Source organism: Portunus trituberculatus, chromosome 12 (genome assembly GCF_017591435.1).
Source record: "Portunus trituberculatus isolate SZX2019 chromosome 12, ASM1759143v1, whole genome shotgun sequence".
Classification (NCBI taxonomy): Eukaryota; Metazoa; Arthropoda; class Malacostraca; order Decapoda; family Portunidae; genus Portunus; species Portunus trituberculatus.
In genome coordinates this window covers 8,956,379-8,979,125 of record NC_059266.1, presented here as the reverse complement: position 1 = coordinate 8,979,125, position 22,747 = coordinate 8,956,379, and the positions used below count along the sequence as shown (strand labels likewise).

General features: G+C 42.5%; 1 protein-coding gene across 1 annotated transcript; it reads right to left on the bottom strand.

The window, feature by feature from the left end:
* Nucleotides 1-4,828: 4,828 nt before the first annotated feature.
* Nucleotides 4,829-22,142, bottom strand: LOC123502635 (activating signal cointegrator 1 complex subunit 2-like). The gene is made up of 18 exons (XM_045251801.1): nt 21,987-22,142; nt 18,825-18,911; nt 18,247-18,413; nt 17,433-17,613; nt 16,866-17,063; nt 16,185-16,387; nt 15,751-15,772; nt 15,039-15,217; nt 14,434-14,566; nt 13,658-13,798; nt 12,872-13,017; nt 12,308-12,431; nt 11,250-11,429; nt 10,460-10,641; nt 9,747-9,893; nt 9,014-9,277; nt 7,302-7,513; nt 4,829-6,988 (listed from the first exon to the last, which is right to left on the bottom strand). The coding sequence occupies exons 1-18, from the start codon at nt 22,041-22,043 to the stop codon at nt 6,873-6,875; spliced, it is 2,739 nt and encodes a 912-aa protein (XP_045107736.1). The 5' UTR covers nt 22,044-22,142; the 3' UTR covers nt 4,829-6,872.
* Nucleotides 22,143-22,747: the final 605 nt, after the last annotated feature.

Genomic DNA, 22,747 nt, shown 5'->3' with positions numbered 1-22,747 from the left:
CCATCCACGACAGTACTGAGGTGACAGGTGAGCCAGGGTTGCCAGACTGCTTTTGCCAATCGCACCAGAACAGATAAACAAAACGTTCCAAATCTTAACAAAACGTACCAACATCTAAAATATACCCAATTATAAGGAACATGATTATTTTCTTATATCTTTGATTAAAGCTGCAAATCCTCTTCCATCCGTGTCTTATACACACACACACACACACACACACACACAATACGTAGTTTACTAGCTACAAATTATAAAAACACAAATAACTGGTCCTCAAATTTACGTTTCTAGAATTATTGCTTACAAAACTAGGCTTGCCCTTTTCATATGACCACGTAAACATAAGTAAAGGAAACATACTGAAGTGATCTTTATATATAAATAGATGTCATTAAAACTAGGTCATCCATTACACACACACACACACACACACACACACGTCAGTTCAGCTGATAGCAGTCACCATATCACACCACAGCACACCACGCCACACCACACCACCATCACAACACTACACACCACACCACAACACCGCGACCACCACACACCATAACATACCATACAACACAACACCATATCACCATCACAACCACCACCACCACACCACCACTACACACAACACTAAACCACATCACCATCACCGCCACCACTACCATCACGCACAGCTCACCACCCTCACCACCACCACCGCCACTACCAGCACCACACCACACCACCATCACCATCGCCACACCGCACAACACCACACCATCACTACCACTGCTACCATCACATCACCATATCAAACCTCACCACCACACCAACACCACCACCATAACACACCATCACCACTACCACTACCACCACCACTACTACTATTATCACACACCATACCACAAACCAACACTACCAACACACACCACCACTATCATCACACACCATACCACCACCACTACCACAAAATACACCACTACACACCACACCACACCACTACCATTACACAAAACACCATACCACACCACAACACCACCACCACCACCACCACCCGAGCTCACACCCTCACCAGTCTCGACCAACCACCACCCGGCTCTTGCCCCGCTTCCACCTTACCTCACCCAGTCCCGCCCCACTGGACCCCGCCGCCTCCCGCTACTACGGTAACTTTTCTTTAAACATATTTTGTGACTTTTCTCGGGTTTTGCATGTGTTTCTAAGTGTTTTCTGGACTCTGGGTGTAGGAGCAGGTAGAGGAGGAGGAGGTGGAGGGGAGAGGTGGAGTGTGGGAGAGAGGGTGGGGGAGGTGGAGTCACTCACCAAACGCGCCAAAAAAAAACATCTCCGTGTAAGAGTTAAAATCTTTCTCTTTTATTAATGGAGTTGGCATTGTTCTGATATCTGATTTGTTATTAGCAAAGTAAAGCAAGTTTGAAGCCACAATGGAATCCAGTCTAGCTGTGTTTTGGTTTGTCGAAAAAATAACATGAGTCACTGTAATATAATATAGCTTTTTTTTTTTTGTATTATCACGCCTAGGATTGTTTTGGGGCTTGATATAACACTAAAAAGATAAGAAAAACATGACCCAAGTAGCATATTCCATAAGATTTAGTCTAACTATTCGTATTTTCAAATTCAAAATTTTTAACGGTTCCAGAATAGAAAACGAAAATCTTTATACGACAAGTAATCTGTGTTTTCTTTATTTGGCTGGAAAGCGAAAATTTTTCGTATTCAGAAAATGTAACATAACGTAGTTTGGCTGAGCTTTCCATCTCGACATTATGATGTGTTTGTGACCCGTTAATTTGACATAAAGACTTTTCGTTGGACCGCGTTAAGTAAACAAACCACCCGGTAAGGATATTATATTTTGGTTATTAGTTAAATTATTTGTCGCTTCTAAAAGTGTAGTGTGTACCAGTCTGGGAGCCTTTTTTCTTGTGGCGACTTTTAAAATGAATTACGTACGTAAATATTGGGCCACAAGGGCACGTCAGCTGTGCCTTTCCCCCAGGTCAGTCCACCAATGTTAGCCTCCATTCCCCCCGTGTTTCCAGACCCAGAGAGTGAAGCAAAGCCAGAATCAACCACCAAAGTAGATAAATAGCCATTACTGTGTTAAATAAGGCGATGGTTATGTATACCCCCTGTTCAGACCGCCCGGCGACCACCATGTAACCCGGACCAGACCCCGCCCTACCAAGCCCCGTCCCTTCCCGTCTCCACTCCTCAACATTTTCATCAATTTGTAGTGTTTCCTGCTGTTGCCCATCACCAAAATAGATAAATACTCCATTACTGTGTTAAATATGGCGATGGTTATGTATACCCCAGTTCAGACCACCCTGCGCCGACCATGACCCAGAGCCCGCCCAAGCCACCCCCGTCCCTCCCCGTATCAACTCGTCAACATTTCCTTCAATGTTCAGTGTTTCTTGCTGTTGCCCGCCTAAAATGCATAAAGTGTAATAATAGGAGGAAGAAATGAGGAATGGAAGAGCGTGAGGGAGTGTAGTGGTGATAGTAGTAGTAGTAGTAGTAGTAGTAGTAATAGTAGTATCAGGGGCAGCAGCAGCAGCGGTGTTGATTATTATCATTATTGTGTGTGTGTGTGTAATTCACCTCGGTCGTCTGCTGGTCAGCCAGCCAACCTTCCCCATTATGGAACGAGCTCAGAGCTCATAGACTGATCTTCCGGTAGGACTGAGACTACACTTCACACACCGGGAAAGCGAGGTGTGTGTGTGGCAGGGCCCATTGAATTATAGGGTCCCTCCACGCGCAGGACTGGGTAGCCGTGGGCGGGACCAAAGCTCTGTGACGTCACGGGGAGCTCTGCTGGGAGGTGCGCGCGCGCTCTCTCTCCTCCCAGCAGACTCCCGTGAACGTATGGGAGGAGCGGCCGGAGGCGCTACTCAACGTAACAGTATTCTCTCTCTCTCTCTCTCTCTCTGACCACGACTGTTTTCCAAGGCCTCACAGATGACTAACCGGGATCCCAAGTGTTTCTCCTGTTAATAATGCAGAAATGTTGTTAATCTGTCACTAGAACCTTAAAAACACCCTTGCAAACGCTTTGCTCTTTCACCAAGACTTTCAAGGCCACAGAGACGACTATATAGCCGGATTCCCGAGAGCGTTTCTTCTGTTAGCAATACAGAAATGTTAATTTGTCACTAGAACCTAAAAAGCACCATTGAAAACGCTCTGCTTTCTCACCACGACTGTTTTCCAAGACCAGAGATGAGTAGCTGATTTCTCGAGTGCTCTGTTTATAATGCAGATATATTGTTAATCTGTTACTGACACGCTAGAACCTTAAAAATACCCTTGAAAATCCTTACAACTTCAACTATACTCTATTGATGAAGGTTAGACACACAATTTTTAGGCGTTTTCAGTAGCACTTTGCAAAAGGCGAACGGTCCATAAGTGTTCGCTTTTGGAGCGAACGCATCTACTGGAAACGATAGTAACACTGCCAGACGAATGTCCGTTGTCGTCCGACGGAAAAACTATTGTACTCTGTAGTCGCAGTCCACTGGATCACGCCAAGCTGAGACGTACAGCCTCATTCCACCGTAATATAAAGATATTATTATGGGAATGGGATAATTGAAGGCAAGGCTCAAATAAGACACTACACATTTAATTTCTGCAGGGAATATTTTCTGACGGCCCTGGTACATGCGGCAGAGGCTGGATGCACTTGTCCAAATGATTTTTGTAGCATAGATCTGCGTCTACCTTGTTCAAAAAACATCTTGTCACAGACGTCACAGGTAAATCTGTTAAGTGTAAAAAAAAACTTGGTAATTCTTATAACAAGTCTGTCCCTCCCTTCCCCTCCATCCTCCCCAAACAAGCTTGGGGGACTGTGGGGAATCGGGGGTTTTGGTGGGGAAAAACGCAATATGAGCATTGAAAAAAAAAAAAAAAAAAAAAACCACGGAAATTTTCAATAGTATTTCAAGTTTTTCCAACCTAATCTAACCTGCTAGGGCATTAAATTAACCTAATGTAACAGCCCCCCCGTGGACCCTTCCGCTAGGGCATTAACCTAATTTAATATAACCTAACCTAATTGTGGGGGCTGCGTCTCCCCTGGATCCCCCCCAACCACGCAAGGGCATTAATCTATCATAACCTAACCTAAGCTATCCTATACGGAGGCGCAGCCCCATCCTTTGATCTGACGGCAAAAGACCGACAAATGAGAGTATCTATGTAATATGTATGTATCACATTTTGACACGCAGCGGTGCAATGCTATCCCGTCCACACTGCTACGCAACGATGATACTATACGTGGAAATGCAACAAGTATGGACGCGCCTTTATAATGGTGTGTATGTGTCCTAGTCATGAGCACAATACCTGTTTCACTGCGTGCTTGCGAATGAGTGGATGCAATAGTGTGTGTGTGCCTCGGGGACCAATGCTCACGCAGTCACACAGGCAATATTCCGGAAGTTTCCTCTTAAAGCAGGAAAAGAAAATGTTTATTAGATCACACTACTACTACTACTACTATTCCCCGACTACCGTAAGAAAAACGCGATACTCTGTTCATGGTTGCTAGAGACCCATGCACGCCCCTCCCTCATGGCGGAGCGTGGCAGGCAGGGCGTCTCTCCCCATACATACCCACCACACATAACCGCTAATACCCAATGGAAACAAAAAAAAAATAAAAAAAAAAAGACAAACATATTCCCACATACCAAAATAATAAGTAAATAAATAAACCCATACAAACACCCAAACACATCACCACATATCACCAGGCCCGTCACCAGTCACCAAAGCATCTCATCACAACAGGAAGGATAATGAAATGTCTGCCAAGAGTTTGTTAACAGTTCACTAATGCTTTAACAAAAATAACTTTGTTTATTTCCCGTAACTCAGTACAACTACCATGCCCTAGTGTGGTTGACTTAACGCCTAGCTCTCTGTGTGTGTGTGTGTGTGTGTGTAGAGGACCATGAACTTGACTTTTGATACTGCCAACTCATAACCTCTCCTGTGTGTGTGTGTGTGTGTGTGTGTGTGTAATGGAGTGGTAGGTACAATACAGTACAGTACACACAAGTACAGTTTTAAATATATATGTTGTATATATATATAAAGAGACGAGTTTATATCACATGGCTGATCACAGACATGAACAGGAATCTTGCTGTGAAGGTCGGCACTGCACCACCGTCACCTTTGCCTCTCTGACTGGCATTCTGAAACACTTCCACCCACCACCAGTTCTCAAAGGCCACAGCAATAAATCAGCCATGTTCTAAAGAATGTTCATCCAGTTAATAATGCAGAAAACTTATTGATGTCACTACAACCATTAAAACACCTTTAGAAACCCTTGTAGCTTCAACTGGAGGCTTTGAAAGTACTGAAGGTGCATGTGGCCAAGAAGTGTCTCAGAATACAGTCCTTTATATGAATCACCGTCCTCACTGGTACACGAGAGGACACATTGGCCACATTCCCACAAAAATCCTTTACATGTACAAGTCAAAATCAAAGCAAAGAGAAATTTGGAGGGTTTCAGTACCAAGCATGTCACTAATTAACTCAACTTTTTGGTAAGGTCATGTGGATTAACAGGAAGTCGACCTTTTTTATTTTTTTTCTCTCTTTTTAGAGAACCTGTATCTTTTTTTTTTTTTTTTATGTATTCCCATGTCATGTCTGGTGAATGAGATGGATCAGCAAACTGTGCAAGCATGAGTGAAGTGAATAAGGAACTGCAGGGAGACTTGTGGGCACTTCTTCAAGGCTTTTTTTTTTATTAAGAGAGAAGCCAGCCCTCCATTGTCTCCTGATAGAACACAGATAGTGAGCAAATGTTGACACCAGAGCCTTGTATGATTTAATTCCAACACCTTGCAGCCTGTTCCCTCCCTCACCCACACCTAGCTAAGGAAGAACACATATATAAGCCATGTTCTTATACCCATACTGTTCTTGCCCTCACTAACACCTAGCTAAGGAAGAACACATAAGTACAGGATGTTGTTATACCCATACTGTTCTCTCCCTCACCAACACCTAGCTAAGGAAGAACACATAAGTACAGGATGGTGTTATACCCATACTGTTCTTGCCCTCACCAACACCGAACTATAGGACACATGAATATACCTCCTGTAACCTGTTCTCTGCCTCACCACATGAATATACCTCCTGCAACCTGTTCTCTGCCTCACCACATGAATATACCTACTGCAACCTGTTCTCTGCCTCACCACATGAATATACCTCCTGCAACCTGTTCTCTGTCTCACCACATAAATATACCTCCTGCAACCTGTTCTCTGCCTCACCACATGAATATACCTCCTGCAACCTGTTCTCTGTCTCACCACATGAATATACCTCCTGTAACCTGTTCTCTGTCTCACCACATGAATATACCTCCTGTAACAAGTTCTCATTCTTGCCGTTCTTATATTCATACTGTCCCTCTTTTTATCTTCTTTTAACTTCTCTGATAGCAAACAACTTGATATTTCTCTTCTCTCTCTCTCTCTCTCTCCTTTTTCAAAACACTTCCAAACTCGACTCATTACCAAACACTTGAAATATACACACGATTTCAAACTAGTACATTTTTTCCCCTCATTTTTTCCCCTAATATGTGTAAATCCAGATACAAATGACACAACTCTACTTGCCAATCTACAGACCCTCATTCAACCTACACACACCATCTTACCTTCCAAATAAGACCAAAAACACGGCCAGTCCTCCCTTTAAGCCCTCTACGACTTACACTTCTGCTTGTTTGTGTGTCTGTGCTGTGTCTTAAATAGTGGTGATGGTGGCTAGGGTTGGCGAGGGACATGGTGGCTGCCTTTCGGTGTTCAAGGCTCCAGTGTTTAGTTGTTACGGCTGAACTTTGCCTGAGCACCTTGACGTTTGTGTTCGTTCTTGTGTATCATCTTGTGTCGATGCTGCTGGCTCTGAGCTCGGCCGTGGTTTGTGTCCTCCTTGTCTGTAGAAGCAACGACATTAGTGTATTAGGACTTACTAGAAACCAAGGCAATAAATAAAAGATGGGTGTATTATTTATCACAAAAAAAATGAGGAAAAGGAGAGAAAAAAAATCAGTATATAGAGGAAGAAGAGAATAATTACTATTTTTTTTTCTGTCTGTGAGTGCAGTTTGTTACCTTCTCTCATTCTTTGATTTATTTACCTATATAACAAACTGTCAGTCCCACAGGAGATAGCCCAGACAAGGCACCACACACACACACACACACACACACACACACACACACACACACACACACAATACAACTTACATTTTCCTCCCCGGTAGCCTCCTCGGTCCTCATCACCACCATCGCCATGTCGCCACCCCTTGCCACTATGCTTGGTGCTGCCCACTCGGGGTCTGCCAGGGCCGCCCTCAACCCCGTTCTCCACCCCGTTGGTCAGCCGCGCCTCCCTCCATCCCTGGTCCCCACCACCACCACCACCACCACCACCACCGCCGCCGCCTCGTCCTCTGTGCCTAAAGAAGGATGGTATAGATGTGTTATGGTTAGTTCTCACAATTTATCAAAGAAAACGACAAATTTTCCAATATCTAACCAGTCCAGTGAAATGAATTGCTTGGATGAGGATTATAATGAAGAAAAGTGACAAATTTTACAATATCTAAGCAATGAAATGAAATAAACTGCTTGAAAGTGGCTTATAATGAAGAAAAGTGACAAATATTCCAATATTTAAACAGTACAATGGAATGAACTGCTTGAAAGAGGCTTATACTCAAGAAAAGCAACAAATCTTTCAATATACAACTAGTACAATGAAATGAACTACAGGTAACCCTCGCTTAATGAATGTTCACACAACAAAATCTCGCTACAACGAAGGTTTAACTTTACTACCATCTGCTCGTTTAACGAACACCAAATTTGCTTTAACAAAATTTCATCCAGGTAATTCTTTCCAAGTTTGAAAGCCCAGCTATATCACGCAAGCCGACAGGCTTTTGAATACACCGGCGCCTCTCGTGGACAACATGCGCACCTAGTTCAAAACAATAACAGTGTCAGCAGCAGCTTGTCTTCCCTCACTCTACATGCCACCAAAACCCCCTGCAATGTCGCCTTGCGTTGCTAAGAAGACCAGGAAGTCTCTTACTCTCGAAGTGAAGCTGGATATCATTCACAGACACGAGAGAGGCGAGAAAACTAATAGCATTGCTTCCCACCATGGCTTGACTCCATCTACTGTCTACTATTTTCAAGTCAGCAGACTCTATTAAGAAGGCTGGTGAGACCGTATCTTCCTTGCAAGCTAAAAGAACCACCTGAACTCGTGACTCTACAATGGATAAAATGGAAAGCCTTGTGGAAATGTGGTACATAAGTTTTGTATGCGGTACAATGATGCACCCTTTGTTTACATTCCACAGGTTGCCAGCTAGCGTATTTCCTGCTCCACACTCCATCTCTTCATAAATTTAAGATCATCAACATTATAAAGTTACTTACATACATACATTAGTGTACATTATAATGACTTAGTCTTAAATTAAAGTGTTTAATTAAATGTTTAACTTCATAATTTTTACTTTCATTAAACCTTTCACTGTACTATGATGCACTCTCGCTTTGTTTACTCTCAATGGAAGCTCGTCGGGTTAAACTTGTTATAAGTGGTTCGCTAACAAAAATTTGCTTAACGAAGGGTTTTTTAGTAACGTAACCCCTTTGTTAAGCGGGGATTGCCTGTACTTGAAAATGGCTTATAATGAATGATAGATAAGTGCTAAATATTCCAATATGTAAGCAATAAAATGAAATAAACTGCTTGAAAGTGGCTTATAATGAAGAAAAGTGACAAATTTTGCATTACCTAACTAGTACATTGAAATAAACTGCTTGAAAGTGGCTTATAATGAAGACATATGATAAATTTTCCAATACCTAAGCAGTACAATGAAATAAACTGCTTCAAAATGGTTAACACTGAAGAAACAACATCCCAAACAGCATCTCACCCTCTGTTGTAGTCCCTGTCTCTGCGTCTCTGCTCAGCCCGCTGCCTCATCACCTCCGGGTTCTCACAGAAGGTTTGGAAGGCAGGGCGTGGTGGTGGTGTGCTGGCGTGCTCACCATTCTCCTCACCAGCACCCGTCTCTCTCTCTGGCGTGGGTGTGTGTGCCTTGCTGGGTTTACTACTAGACTTGGTGGACACTCTCTGGACCCCTCGAGTGCTGGTCTTTAGTGCCTGCTTGGGTTTGGTGCCTGACGGGTGTTTTGACCTACACAAAAAACATTAATTCTTTTAGTACCATGACATGTTTCTATATTCATTCTGCTTAGTATCTGGTGATTTTATACAGCTTCAGAAATTCATGTGGGGATAAGATAGTGAAAACTGGTCATTAATCTTCTGACATTCATAAACCCTTCCTAATGTCAATAAAACGGTCTAATCATACTCAAAACTCATGGTAAAGACTGAACATTAATCTTCTGAGGTCCATAAATCCTTCCTAATGTCAATAAAACGGTCTAATCATACTCAAAACTCCTGGTAAAGACTGAAAATAAATCTTCTGACATCCATAAACCCTTCCTAATGTCAATAAAACGGTCTAATCATACTCAAAACTCATGGTAAAAATGTGCCCCAGTACTGAAGGGGTTAAAAAACATGAGTTTTTTTTTTAAGATGAAAAACTGGAGTATCATTCTTGTACTGTTTTTTTTTTATCATATATTGCTCACCATCTCATCTGAACGCCATCACTGCTGTTATTTTGCTGTTGTTTTGCTGGGTCTTCCCCTGCCTCCCCATCACTCTTCTCCTCCTCTGAGTTGTGGCCGTAGTCAATGTGTGTGTTGAGGCGGCCAGCTCCTATGATGCCCGGCCGTCTGGGAAAGCACCACCAAACCATTCAGATCCACCTTTTCACTCACAAATTTCCAAGACCAAAATGATAACTCAATCCCTCCATCTCACCATTACAGACCCTTACAGTCACCAAGATATTCCACCCTGACCTCACCAAACCCATTCAGACCCACCATCTCTTCGCTTATAAATTTCCAAGATCAAACAAGAATACAATCTATCCATTTCACCATTACAAACCCTTACAGTCACCAAGATATCCCCCAGACCACACACCCCACCAAACCCACCTCTTCATTCACAAATCTTCAAGATCATTTCACCATTACAGACCCTTAGTCACCAAGATATCCCATCCCATCCCAGAGACCCCACCAAACCCACCTCTTCACTCCCAAATCACCAAGACCAAACAATAATTCCACACATCTCCCTTACAGTCACCAAGATACACCACCCCATCCCAGAGACCCCACCAAACCCACTTCTTCACTCCCAAATCACCAAAACGTAACAATAATTCCACCCATCTCCTTTACAGTCACCAAGATAGCCCACCCCAGGCCCTCTCAGACACCACACTCACCTCTTCACCACCTTCTCTGGCCCCAGCTCATCAATGTCACCAGTCTCGTTGTCGTCGTACGTGTCGTCATACTCGTCCTCATAGTCCCAGGCATGGTGGTCGTCTTCAGCTTCGTAGCGGAACTCGTCCTCGTAAATGCTGGTTCCTCCTCTCTCCTCGTACTGGCGGCCGATCTCCTTCAGCTATGGAAGAGAGGAGGGTTTGTGTGTCCAGATTGAAAAATAAAGGAAAGGAAAAGAAAGATGATAAAAAGGAGAGAGAGAGAGAGAGAGTGTGTTTGCTTTCTGTTGTTTATTTTTATTTCTTCTTTATTCTTCTGTTTACATCCTAGTTTATCGTGATTTTTTACTATTTCTTTACTTTTGTTAGTGTTTATTCTTGTTTGTCTATGTCCTAGTTTACCCAGATTTTTCAACTATTTCTTTGCTCTTGTTGATCATTCCTGTCACTCTCTGTTCACTTTGTCAATTGTCACCATCACCATCACTTCTCTGCTCACCATTCTACTGTTATCATCACCTTTTATTCCCTCATCATCACTCTCTCCTCCTCACCTTTCTAGTCACCATCACCCTTACCATCACTCTCTGCTCACCATTCTACTGTCACCATCACCCTTATCGTCACTCTGCTCACCATTCTACTGTCACATTCACTCACAGTTACTCTCTCCTCCTCATCTTTCTACTGTCACCATCACCATCATGGTAATTCTCTGCTCACCATCACTCTGCTCACCATTCTACCATCATCATCACCCTTCATTCTCTCACCATCACCCTCTGCTCACCTTGTCAATTGTCGCCTCATCCTTCTCGTACAAGATTTTCCTGGTGTTGGTGGCTTTCTTCCCCTTGTGGATCTTGGTGCGGTCAACATCCTTCCTTGTGAACAGGTCAAATTCATCGTTGTCATACACATTGGCCCTCTGCTCCAGGATTCCCAGCGATGGCACCTCCTGGCTCTCCTCCTGTGGCACCAACATGGGTTATAGAGTGCCACCTTGGTTTGTTTATTAAGTTATTTGGTTGAGTATATTTCACAGCAACAGGAAAGAATGGAGGTAAAAATCAACTTGGTGACATTTTGGAATAGTGAATGAGACTGGCTTTCTGGCTTACCAATACAACAAGACTGACTGAATGGCTAAAGTGAAGGGCAGGAGTGAACAAGAGGACTATTTCACTTACTAGCCATACTAAATAAAGAATGAGACTGACTGACTGGCTTACCAACACTACAAGACTGACTGAATGGCTAAAGTGAAGGGCAGGAATGGACAAGAGGACTATTTCACTTACTAGCCATACTGAACAAACTAACAGAATCTAAGAACTCAAGAAGCACACAAACCAAGAACCAGACTAAACATAACTAACTCTAAAGGCAAGATAGAAAAAAAACAACAAAGCTCTTTAACCTCTTCAGTACCATGACATGTTTCCATATTCATTCTGGTGACTACCTGGTGATTTTATAGCTTCTAAATAGTGAAGACTCTGGCCATCAATCTTCTGACCTCCATAGACCCTGCCTGATGTAAATAAAATTGTCTAATCTCAAGATAAAGTGTGTCCCAGTATTGAAAGGGTTATGAGCAAGAGAGAGAGAAAAAAGAAAAAAAAAAAAAAAAAAAAAAAAAAAAGAGCAGCACTAAAGATACCAAGAAAAAATCATTCATTACCAAAATAAATAAATAAAACGCCAACAAAAACTCCAAATAAAGATAAGAAAGACTGACTAACTGACTGATTAACTGATTGACTGATTGACTGACTGACTAACTGACTAACTGATTGACTGACTGATAAACAACCACCAAGGACAAGAGGACAAGAACAGGGGTACCTCAGCCGGCGGAGGGGGCGTGGAGGGGCGCAGGGGGGCAGAGCGGTCCAGGTTGGCCAGGGACGGGGGCAAGTTATCCTCCAGCAGGGCATTGATGACTTCCTCTGGCCGGTGGTTGTAGTACCTGAAGGAGAGAAGGGGGTGAGTGACTGGGTGGTTGTGTGAGTGAGTGAGTGAGTGAGTACCTAAGTAAGAAAGTGAGTGAACAAGTGATTGGATGATTGTGAGTGAGTGAGTGAGTGAATGATGGAGTGAAAGATTGAGTAAATAAGTAGGTAAGAAAGTGAATGAGTGAGTGACTGGATGTTTGTGTGTTTGAGTGAGTTAATAAGTGAGTAGATGAATAACACACACACTAATGAAATACCTCTAGCTATGACTGACTGACTGATTGACTAACCAACTGACTAACTAATAAACCACAAAAAAAAAAAAAAAAAAACCACCCTAACTTCACGCAAACAAAACCATTACCAAACACCAACATTCTTCCTCATCCCTTAACAAACCTTACCTTTTCACTCCACATCTCACCACCACTGCCTGCCCACCACCTGGCCTTACCTGAGACACTCCCTAATGAACCCAGCGCCAAGGTCCGGTAGGAGTTCCTGGACGCTCGACACACCTGCAGCTATGTCCAGATCAGGTGTGGAGGCTGCAGTTCCTTCCTGAGCATACCCATTCATGCCACTGATGTCTATGGAATCCTGTAAGGCAATTGAGGTGTTGAACGTGATGAGTAACAGATTCATTCAACTTAACCCCTTCAGTACTGAGATGCATTTTTTTTACTTTGAGTTTTGGGTGTGATTTGACAATTTTATTTGTATCAGGAAGGGTCTATGGAGGTCAGAAGATTAATGGCCAGAGTCTTCACTACTTTAATCCCCCACATGAGTTTCTGAAGCTGTGTAAAATTGACAAAATAGTACACAGAGTGGATATGGAATGTATCATGGTACTGAAGGGGTTAAGATAAGACTAATCTCTCCTTTCCCCTCTCTTTCCTTCTTCAATCTCTTTCTCTCCTTTCCCTTTCCTTCTCTTGCTTTTCTCTCCCTTTCCTTCCCCAATCTCTCCTTTCCTTTTCCAATCTCTCCCTTTCCTTCTCCAATCTCTTCCTTTTCTCTCCCTTTTCTTCCCCAATCTCTCTCTCTCTCCATTTCCCTCCCTTTCCTTCTCCAGTCTCTTGATTCCCCTTCCTTTCTTTCTCCAATCTCTCTCCATTTCCCTCCCTTTCCTCCAATCTCTCCTTTCTCCTTCCTTTTCTTCTCCAACGGTACTGAAGAGGTTAAGAGAAAACTAACACTGCCTTCCCTTCCCAGTCCTAGCAGTGCCTCAGCTCACCTCAGAAGGCTTGGTGGTGTCTGGAAGGCTCAGGTGCTCCAGGGGAAGGCCACCAACCCGAGGGGAGGCGTCCATCTCCTTCAACACAGTGGTGATCGCCTCACGCACAAAGGTAAGGCTGGTGATGTCCCCGTCCTTGTCCTGTGGGGGGAGGGAGGAGAGAGGGAATTAGGTCGGTATGTAGAAGCACTTTGCTCTCTCGCCGCGACTATTTTCCAAAGCCACAGAGATGATTAGTGGGGTTTTCAAAAGTGTTTCTCCTGTTAGTAAGGTAGAAATCTTGTCACTCTGCCTCTAGAACCATAAAAACTTGCTTAAAAATGCTTTATTCTCTCACCACGATTATTTTTAAAGCCTACAGAGATGATTAGCTGGATTATAAAGAGTGTTTGTCCTTTTAGTAAGGTAGAAATTTTGTCATTCTGCCTCTAGAACTGTAAAAACCTGCTTAAAAATGCTTTATTCTCTCCCCACAACTATTTTCCAAAGCCACAGAGATGATTAGTGAGGTTTTCAAGGTGTTTCTCCAGTAAATAATGTAGAACTCGTCACTCTGCCTCTAGAACAGTAAAAACACCATAGAAACTTGTGTGAATTTAGATAAAGCATTCTGAAATAGTGGAGGTGAAGCGCAGAAATATTTGAGAACATAAGCTTTACCGGTGGTGGTGGTGGTGGTGGTGATGGTGATTGAGAGCAACACTAATACACAACACTTAAAAACTCCTGGCAACATCAAAAACAGACACAATTTCAAAACGCATCATCGATTTTACCATGAATATCTTGATGTCAGCATCGATGGGGTAGGCGGAGCAGTAATCGGTGATGAAGACCTTCTCCGCGACACAGGTGGTCATGATGTGCAGGAAACGCTCCACACACTCCCCCACTGCAGCCGTTCCTGACCTGACGGGGGGACAAGAAAGAAGTGATGGGGGTGTGGAAGGGAAGGTGATGATAGGCAATAGGTAGTGTAGGGAGGTAATGGGGTGTCTATTTTCTTTTTCTTTTTTTAAGGTAATGGAAAGGTGATAATAGGTAATAGATAGTGTAGAGAGAGGTAATGGAGTGTCTATTTTCTTTCTTTAAGGTGATGAGAAGGTGATAATAGGTAATAGGTAAGTGTAGAGAGAAAGATAATGGCTACTTTTTTTTCTTTATCTTTTATGGTAATGGGAATGAAGAAGTAAAGATGACGATAGGTAATGGTAGTGTAGAGAGAGAGAGATAATGGCTACTTTTTGTTTTTCTTTTTTTCTTTTCTTTCAAGGTAATGGGAGTGTGGAAGTGAAGATGACAATAGGTAATGGTAGTGTAGAGAGTGAGATAATGGGTGAGTTTTTTTTTTTTTTTTTTTAACATCACCACATCCACACACTTTTCATCCTGCAGGGGGGTGAGGCACTTATGGTGAAGGAGAGCTCTGAAGGTTGCCAGCATGGAAGACCTCATCAAGTTAATCTCCCTGACGAGGCGAGGGTTCAGCTCCACCCTTGGCTCAGTTCCCGCAGCTGGTTGGTGATGGCCGACACTACACGCTCGTAGAAGGTGGCTATCCTGTGGCAGGGGAAGGAAGGGTTAGTGGTGGAGTTAGGTTAGGCTTGAGTTTGTTGTCTGAAGGTGTGACAATATGTGGAGGAGACACACGCACACACACCCACATACGCACGCACACATATATACACAGTAGGTTAGGTTAGGTTAGGTTTGCTGTCTGTAGAGTTGAGTGAAGTTTGGATATGTAGATGAAACACACGCATGCACACACACACACAAAAATATATACAGTAGGTTAGGTAAGATAAGATAAGATAAAATTAGGTAAGGTAAGGTTAGGTTAGGTTAGCACACACACACACACACACACTTTAGCCTAAAACTCAATTAATTTACCTAGATTTACCATACATCACCTCATTTCCAAACATAAACAAATACCACCACCACCACCACCACTACCACTACCACCATCACGACACACACCACATCTCATCCATACCACAGAAACTCAATTACTTTCCCTAACAACACCTTAAACACAACACAAACCCAGTTATTCACCACCAACACACTCACCTCAACTCACACACACCACAGAACCTCAATGAAACCCTCCAGTAACATAACACAATTTCATATTCATTCTGGTGACTATTTGGTGATTTTATACAGCTTCAGGAACTCATGTCAGGGGTTAAAATCGTGAAGACTGAGGCCATTAATCTTCTGACCTCCATAGACCCTTCCTAATGTCAATAAAATCATCTAATTGTACACAAATCTCAAGGTAAAAAATGTGTCCCAGTACTGAAGATTCAATGATTCTATACAGCTTCAGAAATTCATCTGTGGGATTAAAATAGTGAAGACTGTGGCCATTAATCTTCTCACCTCCATACACCCTTCCTAATGTCAACAAAATCATCTATTCATACCCAAAGTCATGGTGAAAATGCATCCCAGTACTGAAAGGATTAAAAACATGACACCAACACCACTACCATCACTACCACCATCACCTCACCCCAGCTCATTGACGTCCTCCTGGAAACACTTGGCGGCCGGCGGGTGGAGGCTGAGGAAGAGGTGGAGTGAAGAGAAGGTGTCGAGAAGGAAGAGCACCACTGTCTGCAGGTCTGGCTGTGAGAGGTTGTCCATCACTGCGTCCAGGGGTATGGGTATCTTGTAATCCGATACCTGAAGCTTGTCCTCCACTCCTTCTAGAGCCTGTGAGGGGTGTTTGGTTAGTGGTGCTCGCTCTCTCTCTCTCTCTCTCTCTCTCTCTCTCTCTCTCTCTCTCTCTCTCTCTCTCTCTCACCTTTTTCTTTTTTTTTTTTTTCTTTTTTCTCATTTTTCTTCTCTCTCTCTCTCTCTCTCTCTCTCTCTCCCCAAAAAACAAGAATAATAGTAGTTTATCTATCTTCACTTTGTCAACTAGTCTCTCTCTCTCTCTCTCTCTCTCTCTCTCTCTACTGAACCAACAAAACAAAAATAACATCAATACCATCTCTTTCTCTCTCTCTCTCTCTTTCACCTTTTCTAATCTCCTTTCCTTTTCTATATAACATCAATAGCATTCTCTCTCTCTCTCTCTCTCTCTCTCTCTTCTAATCTACCACCCTTCTATATAAACCCACAAAACACACCCCAAACCCAATCCAACCCAACCCAACCCAACCTAACCTAACCAAACCCCAACACTTACCAAGGCTATGGAGGAGACAGTGTGCGTGAGGTCCTGGTAGTACTCAGGCTGGTGGCGGAACACACAGGCAAACATGCGCGTCAGTAGGGGGCCGCAGGAGGGGCCGTACACCACACTAAGATCCAGCAGCTGACACACATCCAGGAGAAAATTCTCGTAGATCATCTGAGCAAAAACTGCCGGGGTGATGTGGCAGGTCTGTAGAGAGAGAGGGAGAGTGTGAGAGGGGGGGTGATATGATGTGGTAGGTTTGTGGAGAAAGACAGGGAGAGAGGTGTGGATGAGAGAGAATGAGATGGAGATGATGTGGTAAGTTTGCATCTGGGAGAGAGAGAGAGAGAGAGAGAGAGAGAGAGAGAGAGAGAGAGAGAGAGAGAGAGAGAGAGAGAGAGAGAGAGAGAGAGAGAGAGAGAGAGAGAGGAGACAGGACGAGATGAGACAAAAACACACAAACAAAAGAAACAAGACAAAACAAAACAAAACAATGAATCAACTAACAAAATAAAACAAAATAAAGAAAAACAAAAACAAGAACAAAAACACACACACACACACACACCCACTAACCTGTGACTCGCGAGGTGTGGCAAGGCGGAGGTAGATGAGAAGAATGAGTCTGTGGAGTGAGGAGACCATGCCCTTGCACAGCTGGTCCACCTGGCTCTCCTCATACCACCTGGGGCACTGCGACAAGTACGACTCCAAGCACAGGTGGATGTTTGGGTCGTAAATCATCTGTGACCAAAACCTGAAGGAGGGAAAGTAAGATGTTCAGGCGTGTGGTGAGGGGAAAAAGTTAAGTGGTCAGTTCTGTGGAGAGGAAAAAAGTTAAGCGTTCAGGTGTGTGGAGAGGGAAAAAAGTGAGACATTCAGGTGTGTGGAGGAAAAAAAGTAAAGTGGTCAGGTGTGTAGAGAGGAAAAAAGTATAGTGGTCAGGTGTGTGGAGAGGAAAAAAAGTGAGGTGTTCAGGTGTGGAGAGGGAATAAAAGTGAGGTGTTCAGGTGTGTAGAGAGGAAAAAAGTAATAAATAAATAAAGAGAGGAAATAAAGAATGAAAAACAAAAAATAAATGAAGAAACAAACAAAAATAAATCAACAAGGGATCAATACACAAGAAACACAAAACTAAATAAACAAAGGATAAACACAGTGGAACCATGTGTGCTTTGGGGTCTGAGGGGTCTCCAAGTGCACGGGTTCGAATCCTGTCCATGGTCCGAATGTAGGTTGGGCTTCCTCACTCGGGGCAACGGTTTCCTAGCGGGTGGGCTTTGGGATAGGAGGTACCACAAAAAGTATCTCCTTTAGCCCATAAATTCCCGTGAAAAGCCCACATGGTATAAATAAAGAATAAGTAAATAAATAAAAAACAGCCACTAACTTATGGTGAGGGAGACGCAGAAGGCCCCTCAAATCCTCCTCCATCAATTCCATCTGCTCGATCCACGACTCGGAGGCGCCGGCGGGAGGGGGCGAACCATCAGGGAGCACGGGGGGAGGTGGCCGCACATACTTGAGGTACATACCCTTCTGTGTCCAGTTCTTGTGCTGTAGGGTATGGTACAGTGTTCACGGTGGTACAAAAATGTTTTAGTAGTGATTATATTTGTGGCATGTGGCAAGGTGGTAAAAAACAACATTAACTGACTATACAACAATCCTACACTTAGTACTGGTGAAAGAAATAAGGTAAAAAAATTTAAACTCTCCTCTAAATGAAGGCCTATATTAAAAAACGCCTTTCCCTCTCACTACGACAATTTTCCAAGGACACAGAGACAACTAGCCGAGTTTTCAAGACAGTTTCTCCTTTTACTAATCTATAAATCTTGCCAGTCTATCACCAGAACCATGAAAATAGTCTTAAAAATCTTCAAGTGGAGTCTTTGGAAAGCAGTGATGGTGAGAGAGCAAGGCATTTCAGGATACAGACCTAGGAAGCACACATGACATACTCACCAGTGCAGGAACACGACAGTCACCGCCCTGGCTTGGGTAATTCATGTATAACTCGTCCAGAGGCTCACCAATCACCTCTGTGTTGTCCTGTAAGGTAACAAACAATAATACAGTAATGTCACTTCTATTCAAAATTCTTCCTAACTTCAATACTACAGTACCATCACTTCTATTCAAAATTCTCCTAAGTTTAACGCAACAGTAATTTAACTTCTATTCAAACTTCCCTAACTTCAATGCTACAGTAACTTCCTCTACTCAAAATTCCCCTCCTAACTTCAATACTACAGTACCTTCATTCATATTTAAACTTCTTTTAACTCCAATGCTACACTAATTTCACTTCTATTCAATCTTCTCCAAACTTCAATACTACAGTAATTTCAAATTTCAACTGGGTCTCCTGGTGCCCTTGTGAACCCTGAGTGAGCTTTCCTGTGTCTCTCCTGTCATCACCAAGGCATCACTCACTTGCCCTCTTCAAGTTGTTCCTCTCACACTTTCGCAAACTCTGATCTTCACTGTTCACTCTCTCTGTCTCCTGTAATTATTCACTAAGATTGGGCTGACATGATCTATCCTAGCCTTACTTGACCTAGTCCTCACTTCCTCTTGGCCTCATGCAAAAGTCTCGGATCTTCAAAGCAACTTAACTAACCTAACAAACCTAACTCTACCTGTTCCTCAGATAAAGATGCTAATTTTAATCTAATCTAACTTAACCAAATCTCACTTCCTCTTGGTCTTATGCAAAACTCTCCAATCTTTGAAGTGTTCTGTTGCCTGTCATTAGCAACTCAACTCAACATACACCGTGTAGTGTAGTGGTTAGCACACTCGACTCACGATCGAGAGGGCCGGGTTCGAGTCCCAGGAAGCGGCGAGGCAAATGTGTGGGGTGTGTTCACCTAGCAGCAAATAGGTACGGGATGTAACTCGAGGGGTTGTGGCCTTGCTTTCCTGGTGTGTGGAGTGTGTTGTGGTCTCAGTCCTATCCGAAGATAGGTCTACAAGCTCTGAGTTCACTCCGTAATGGGGAAGACTGGCTGGGTGACGAGCAGGCGACCGAGGTGAGGTGAACTAACCTAACCTAACCAAGTCCTCAGTTCCTCTTGGCCTCATGCAAAACTCTCCCATCCTCAAAGTGTGTGTTCAGTCTCCTGTCATTTGCAACTTAACTAATCTAACCTAACTTAACCTAACTCTACCTGTTCCTTATATAAAGATGTTAATTTTAATCTAATCTCATTTCCTCTTGGCCTTATACAAAAGTTTCTGGTCTTCAAAATGTTCTGTTTCCTGTCATTAGCAACTTACCTAACCTAACCTGACTCTAACTACTCCTCAAAACTGCTGTTACTTAAGTACCATTGCTTATAACCACTAACTCCTGTCATGGTATTAGCAAAATCAACTTTAACTCTCAATATCTTTGTCTATTTTCCCTGCAGTTACCGTTGCCTCTATAACACAACTTCACTATCATAACCTCACAATCAGTACTTTAATGCCAAGCTTCCTGTGATAGCAAATTAAACACAAGAAATATATATAGTTTATTAACCCATTCAGTACCATGACGTGTTTTGAATCTATTCTGCTTGCTATTTGGTGATTTTATACAGCTTTAGAATCTTAAGGGGGGGATTAAAATAGTGAAGGCTGGCCATTAATCTTCTGACCTCCATAGACCCTTCGTAATGTGAATAAAATTGTCTAATCACATCCAAAACTCATGGTAAAAAAGTGTCCCAGTAGTGAGAGAGTTGATCCCAGCTTCCTGTGATTGCAAATTATCGTAAACACAATAAAACATATATACAATTCTTAAAAAATCACACTCAATTTTCAGTAGTGGCCATTTTTTTCTATACAATGAGGCTTTGACGAGAATTTATTTTATCCCCACCAGTACAATTTGATGTATTTCCATATTCACTATGCTTACTATTTGGTGATTTCTTACAGCTTCAGAAACTCATGTGGGGATTAAAATAGTGAAGACAGTGGCCTTTAATCTTCTGACCTCCATAGACCCTTCCTAATGTCAATAAAGTTGTCTAATCACACCCAAAACTCATGGCAAAAAATGCGTCCCAGTACTGGATGAGGTATAAAAAAGAAAGAAAAAAAGAAAAAAAAATTGCGTTCAGTTTTCAGTAGTAGTCTTTTTTTTTTTTTTTAATACAATATGAGGCTTTTATGGGAATTTATGGGCTGAAGGAAGCATTTGCAGTTACATTCCCACAAGAAATCATTGCCAGACAGCACAAGTGACTATAATGTGCCAGTCACCATTGAAAGCAGATGAACAAACATTATGCAATACTAACTGAACCCAAAAATTATCTTATAAAGTAAATATTTATATGTTTTAACCATTCCAGTACTGGGACACATTTTTACCTTCAGATTTGTGTACAATTAGACAATTTTATTGACATTAGGAATGGTCTATGAGGTCAGAAGATTAATGGCCACAGTCTTCACTATCTTAACCCCTTCAGTACTGGGACACATTTTTACCTTTTCAGATTTGTGTACGATTAAACCATTTTATCGACACTAGCAAGGGTCTATGGAGGTCAGAAGGTTAATGGCCACAATCTTCACTATTCTAATCACCCACTTGAGTTTCTGAAGCTGTAGAAAATCACCAAATAGTCACGAGAATGAATATGGAAATGTGTCATGGTACTGAAGGGGTTAATATTCTCACTGATTGAAATATATGAGAGAGAGAGAGAGAGAGAGAGAGAGAGAGAGAGAGGGGGTGGAGGGGATGACAAGAACAAGTAGCATACAGGTATGAAATAAACAACTAGAATACAAATCACCAGTAAAATTGATGAAAATACACCAAAATATACCATTAAAAAAAACATTGATTTATTTCACCATACCACGGTCACCAAGTCACTATCACCACTTACATTACGGTCACCAGTCAGAGCACCATCACCCGCATCATACAACCCATAAAACACCACTATTTCACCATACAATCACCCCAAAAAACATTATTGCATCATACAAGTACCAAAACACCATCATTTTCACCATATAAGCCCGGGTCACCATCCAGCACTCGGGCACTTGTTTCCTTATGGTCAGCTTATTTCTCACCACTCAGCACTATATTGGCCCCCAGCACCTCCTTACCTTGTCACTGGTGCCTTGCCTGGTGCCCCTCTTTGGTATGGCCCCTGTGCAGCTCATGGTGAATGTGTGAGTGGTGAGTGGTGAGCGAGTGTCTGAGTGAACGAATGAGGCGTGGTGGTGATGGTGGTGGTAGTCAGCTGGGACACACACACACACACACAAACACACACACATTTCTCTTGTTTTGTTTTATTTCATTAGTTTTTTCTCATGGTTTTAATTAGTGTTTGTTTTGTTTGTGGTAGTGGTGGTGACGGTGGTAGTCGTGGTGATCACCTGGGAGACATACATACAGACAGACAGACATACAGACAGACGGACATTTACATACTTTTTTTTTCCGGTTGTCTTATATTTTCATTCATTTTTTTTTTTTTTATGACGTATGTTATATTGGTTATATTTTACTGGTGGTGATGGTGGTGGTCTCTCTCTCTCTCTCTCTCTCTCTCTCTCTCTCTCTCTCTCTCTGGATAATTCAGACTTAATTATAAGGTTGTAGTCTTTTATTTTAGTTAACAAAAGATAAACAGTAGGAGTGATGGAGGAGGAATAGTGAGAAATGTTAGCGTAAGCACATACATTTTATTTTATTTATTATTACTCCAGAAGGTTTACAAATTGTCCTTCCTTTGGGGAAAGATGTTTACTTTTTTGTTGATAGTCAGGGTGCCTTATATTCATTGTTGTCTCCTTCCCCTGCTGATTGTGATCTCATCAACAAGTGTCTTGGTGTCATTGATCTCTTGGAGAGAGATAAT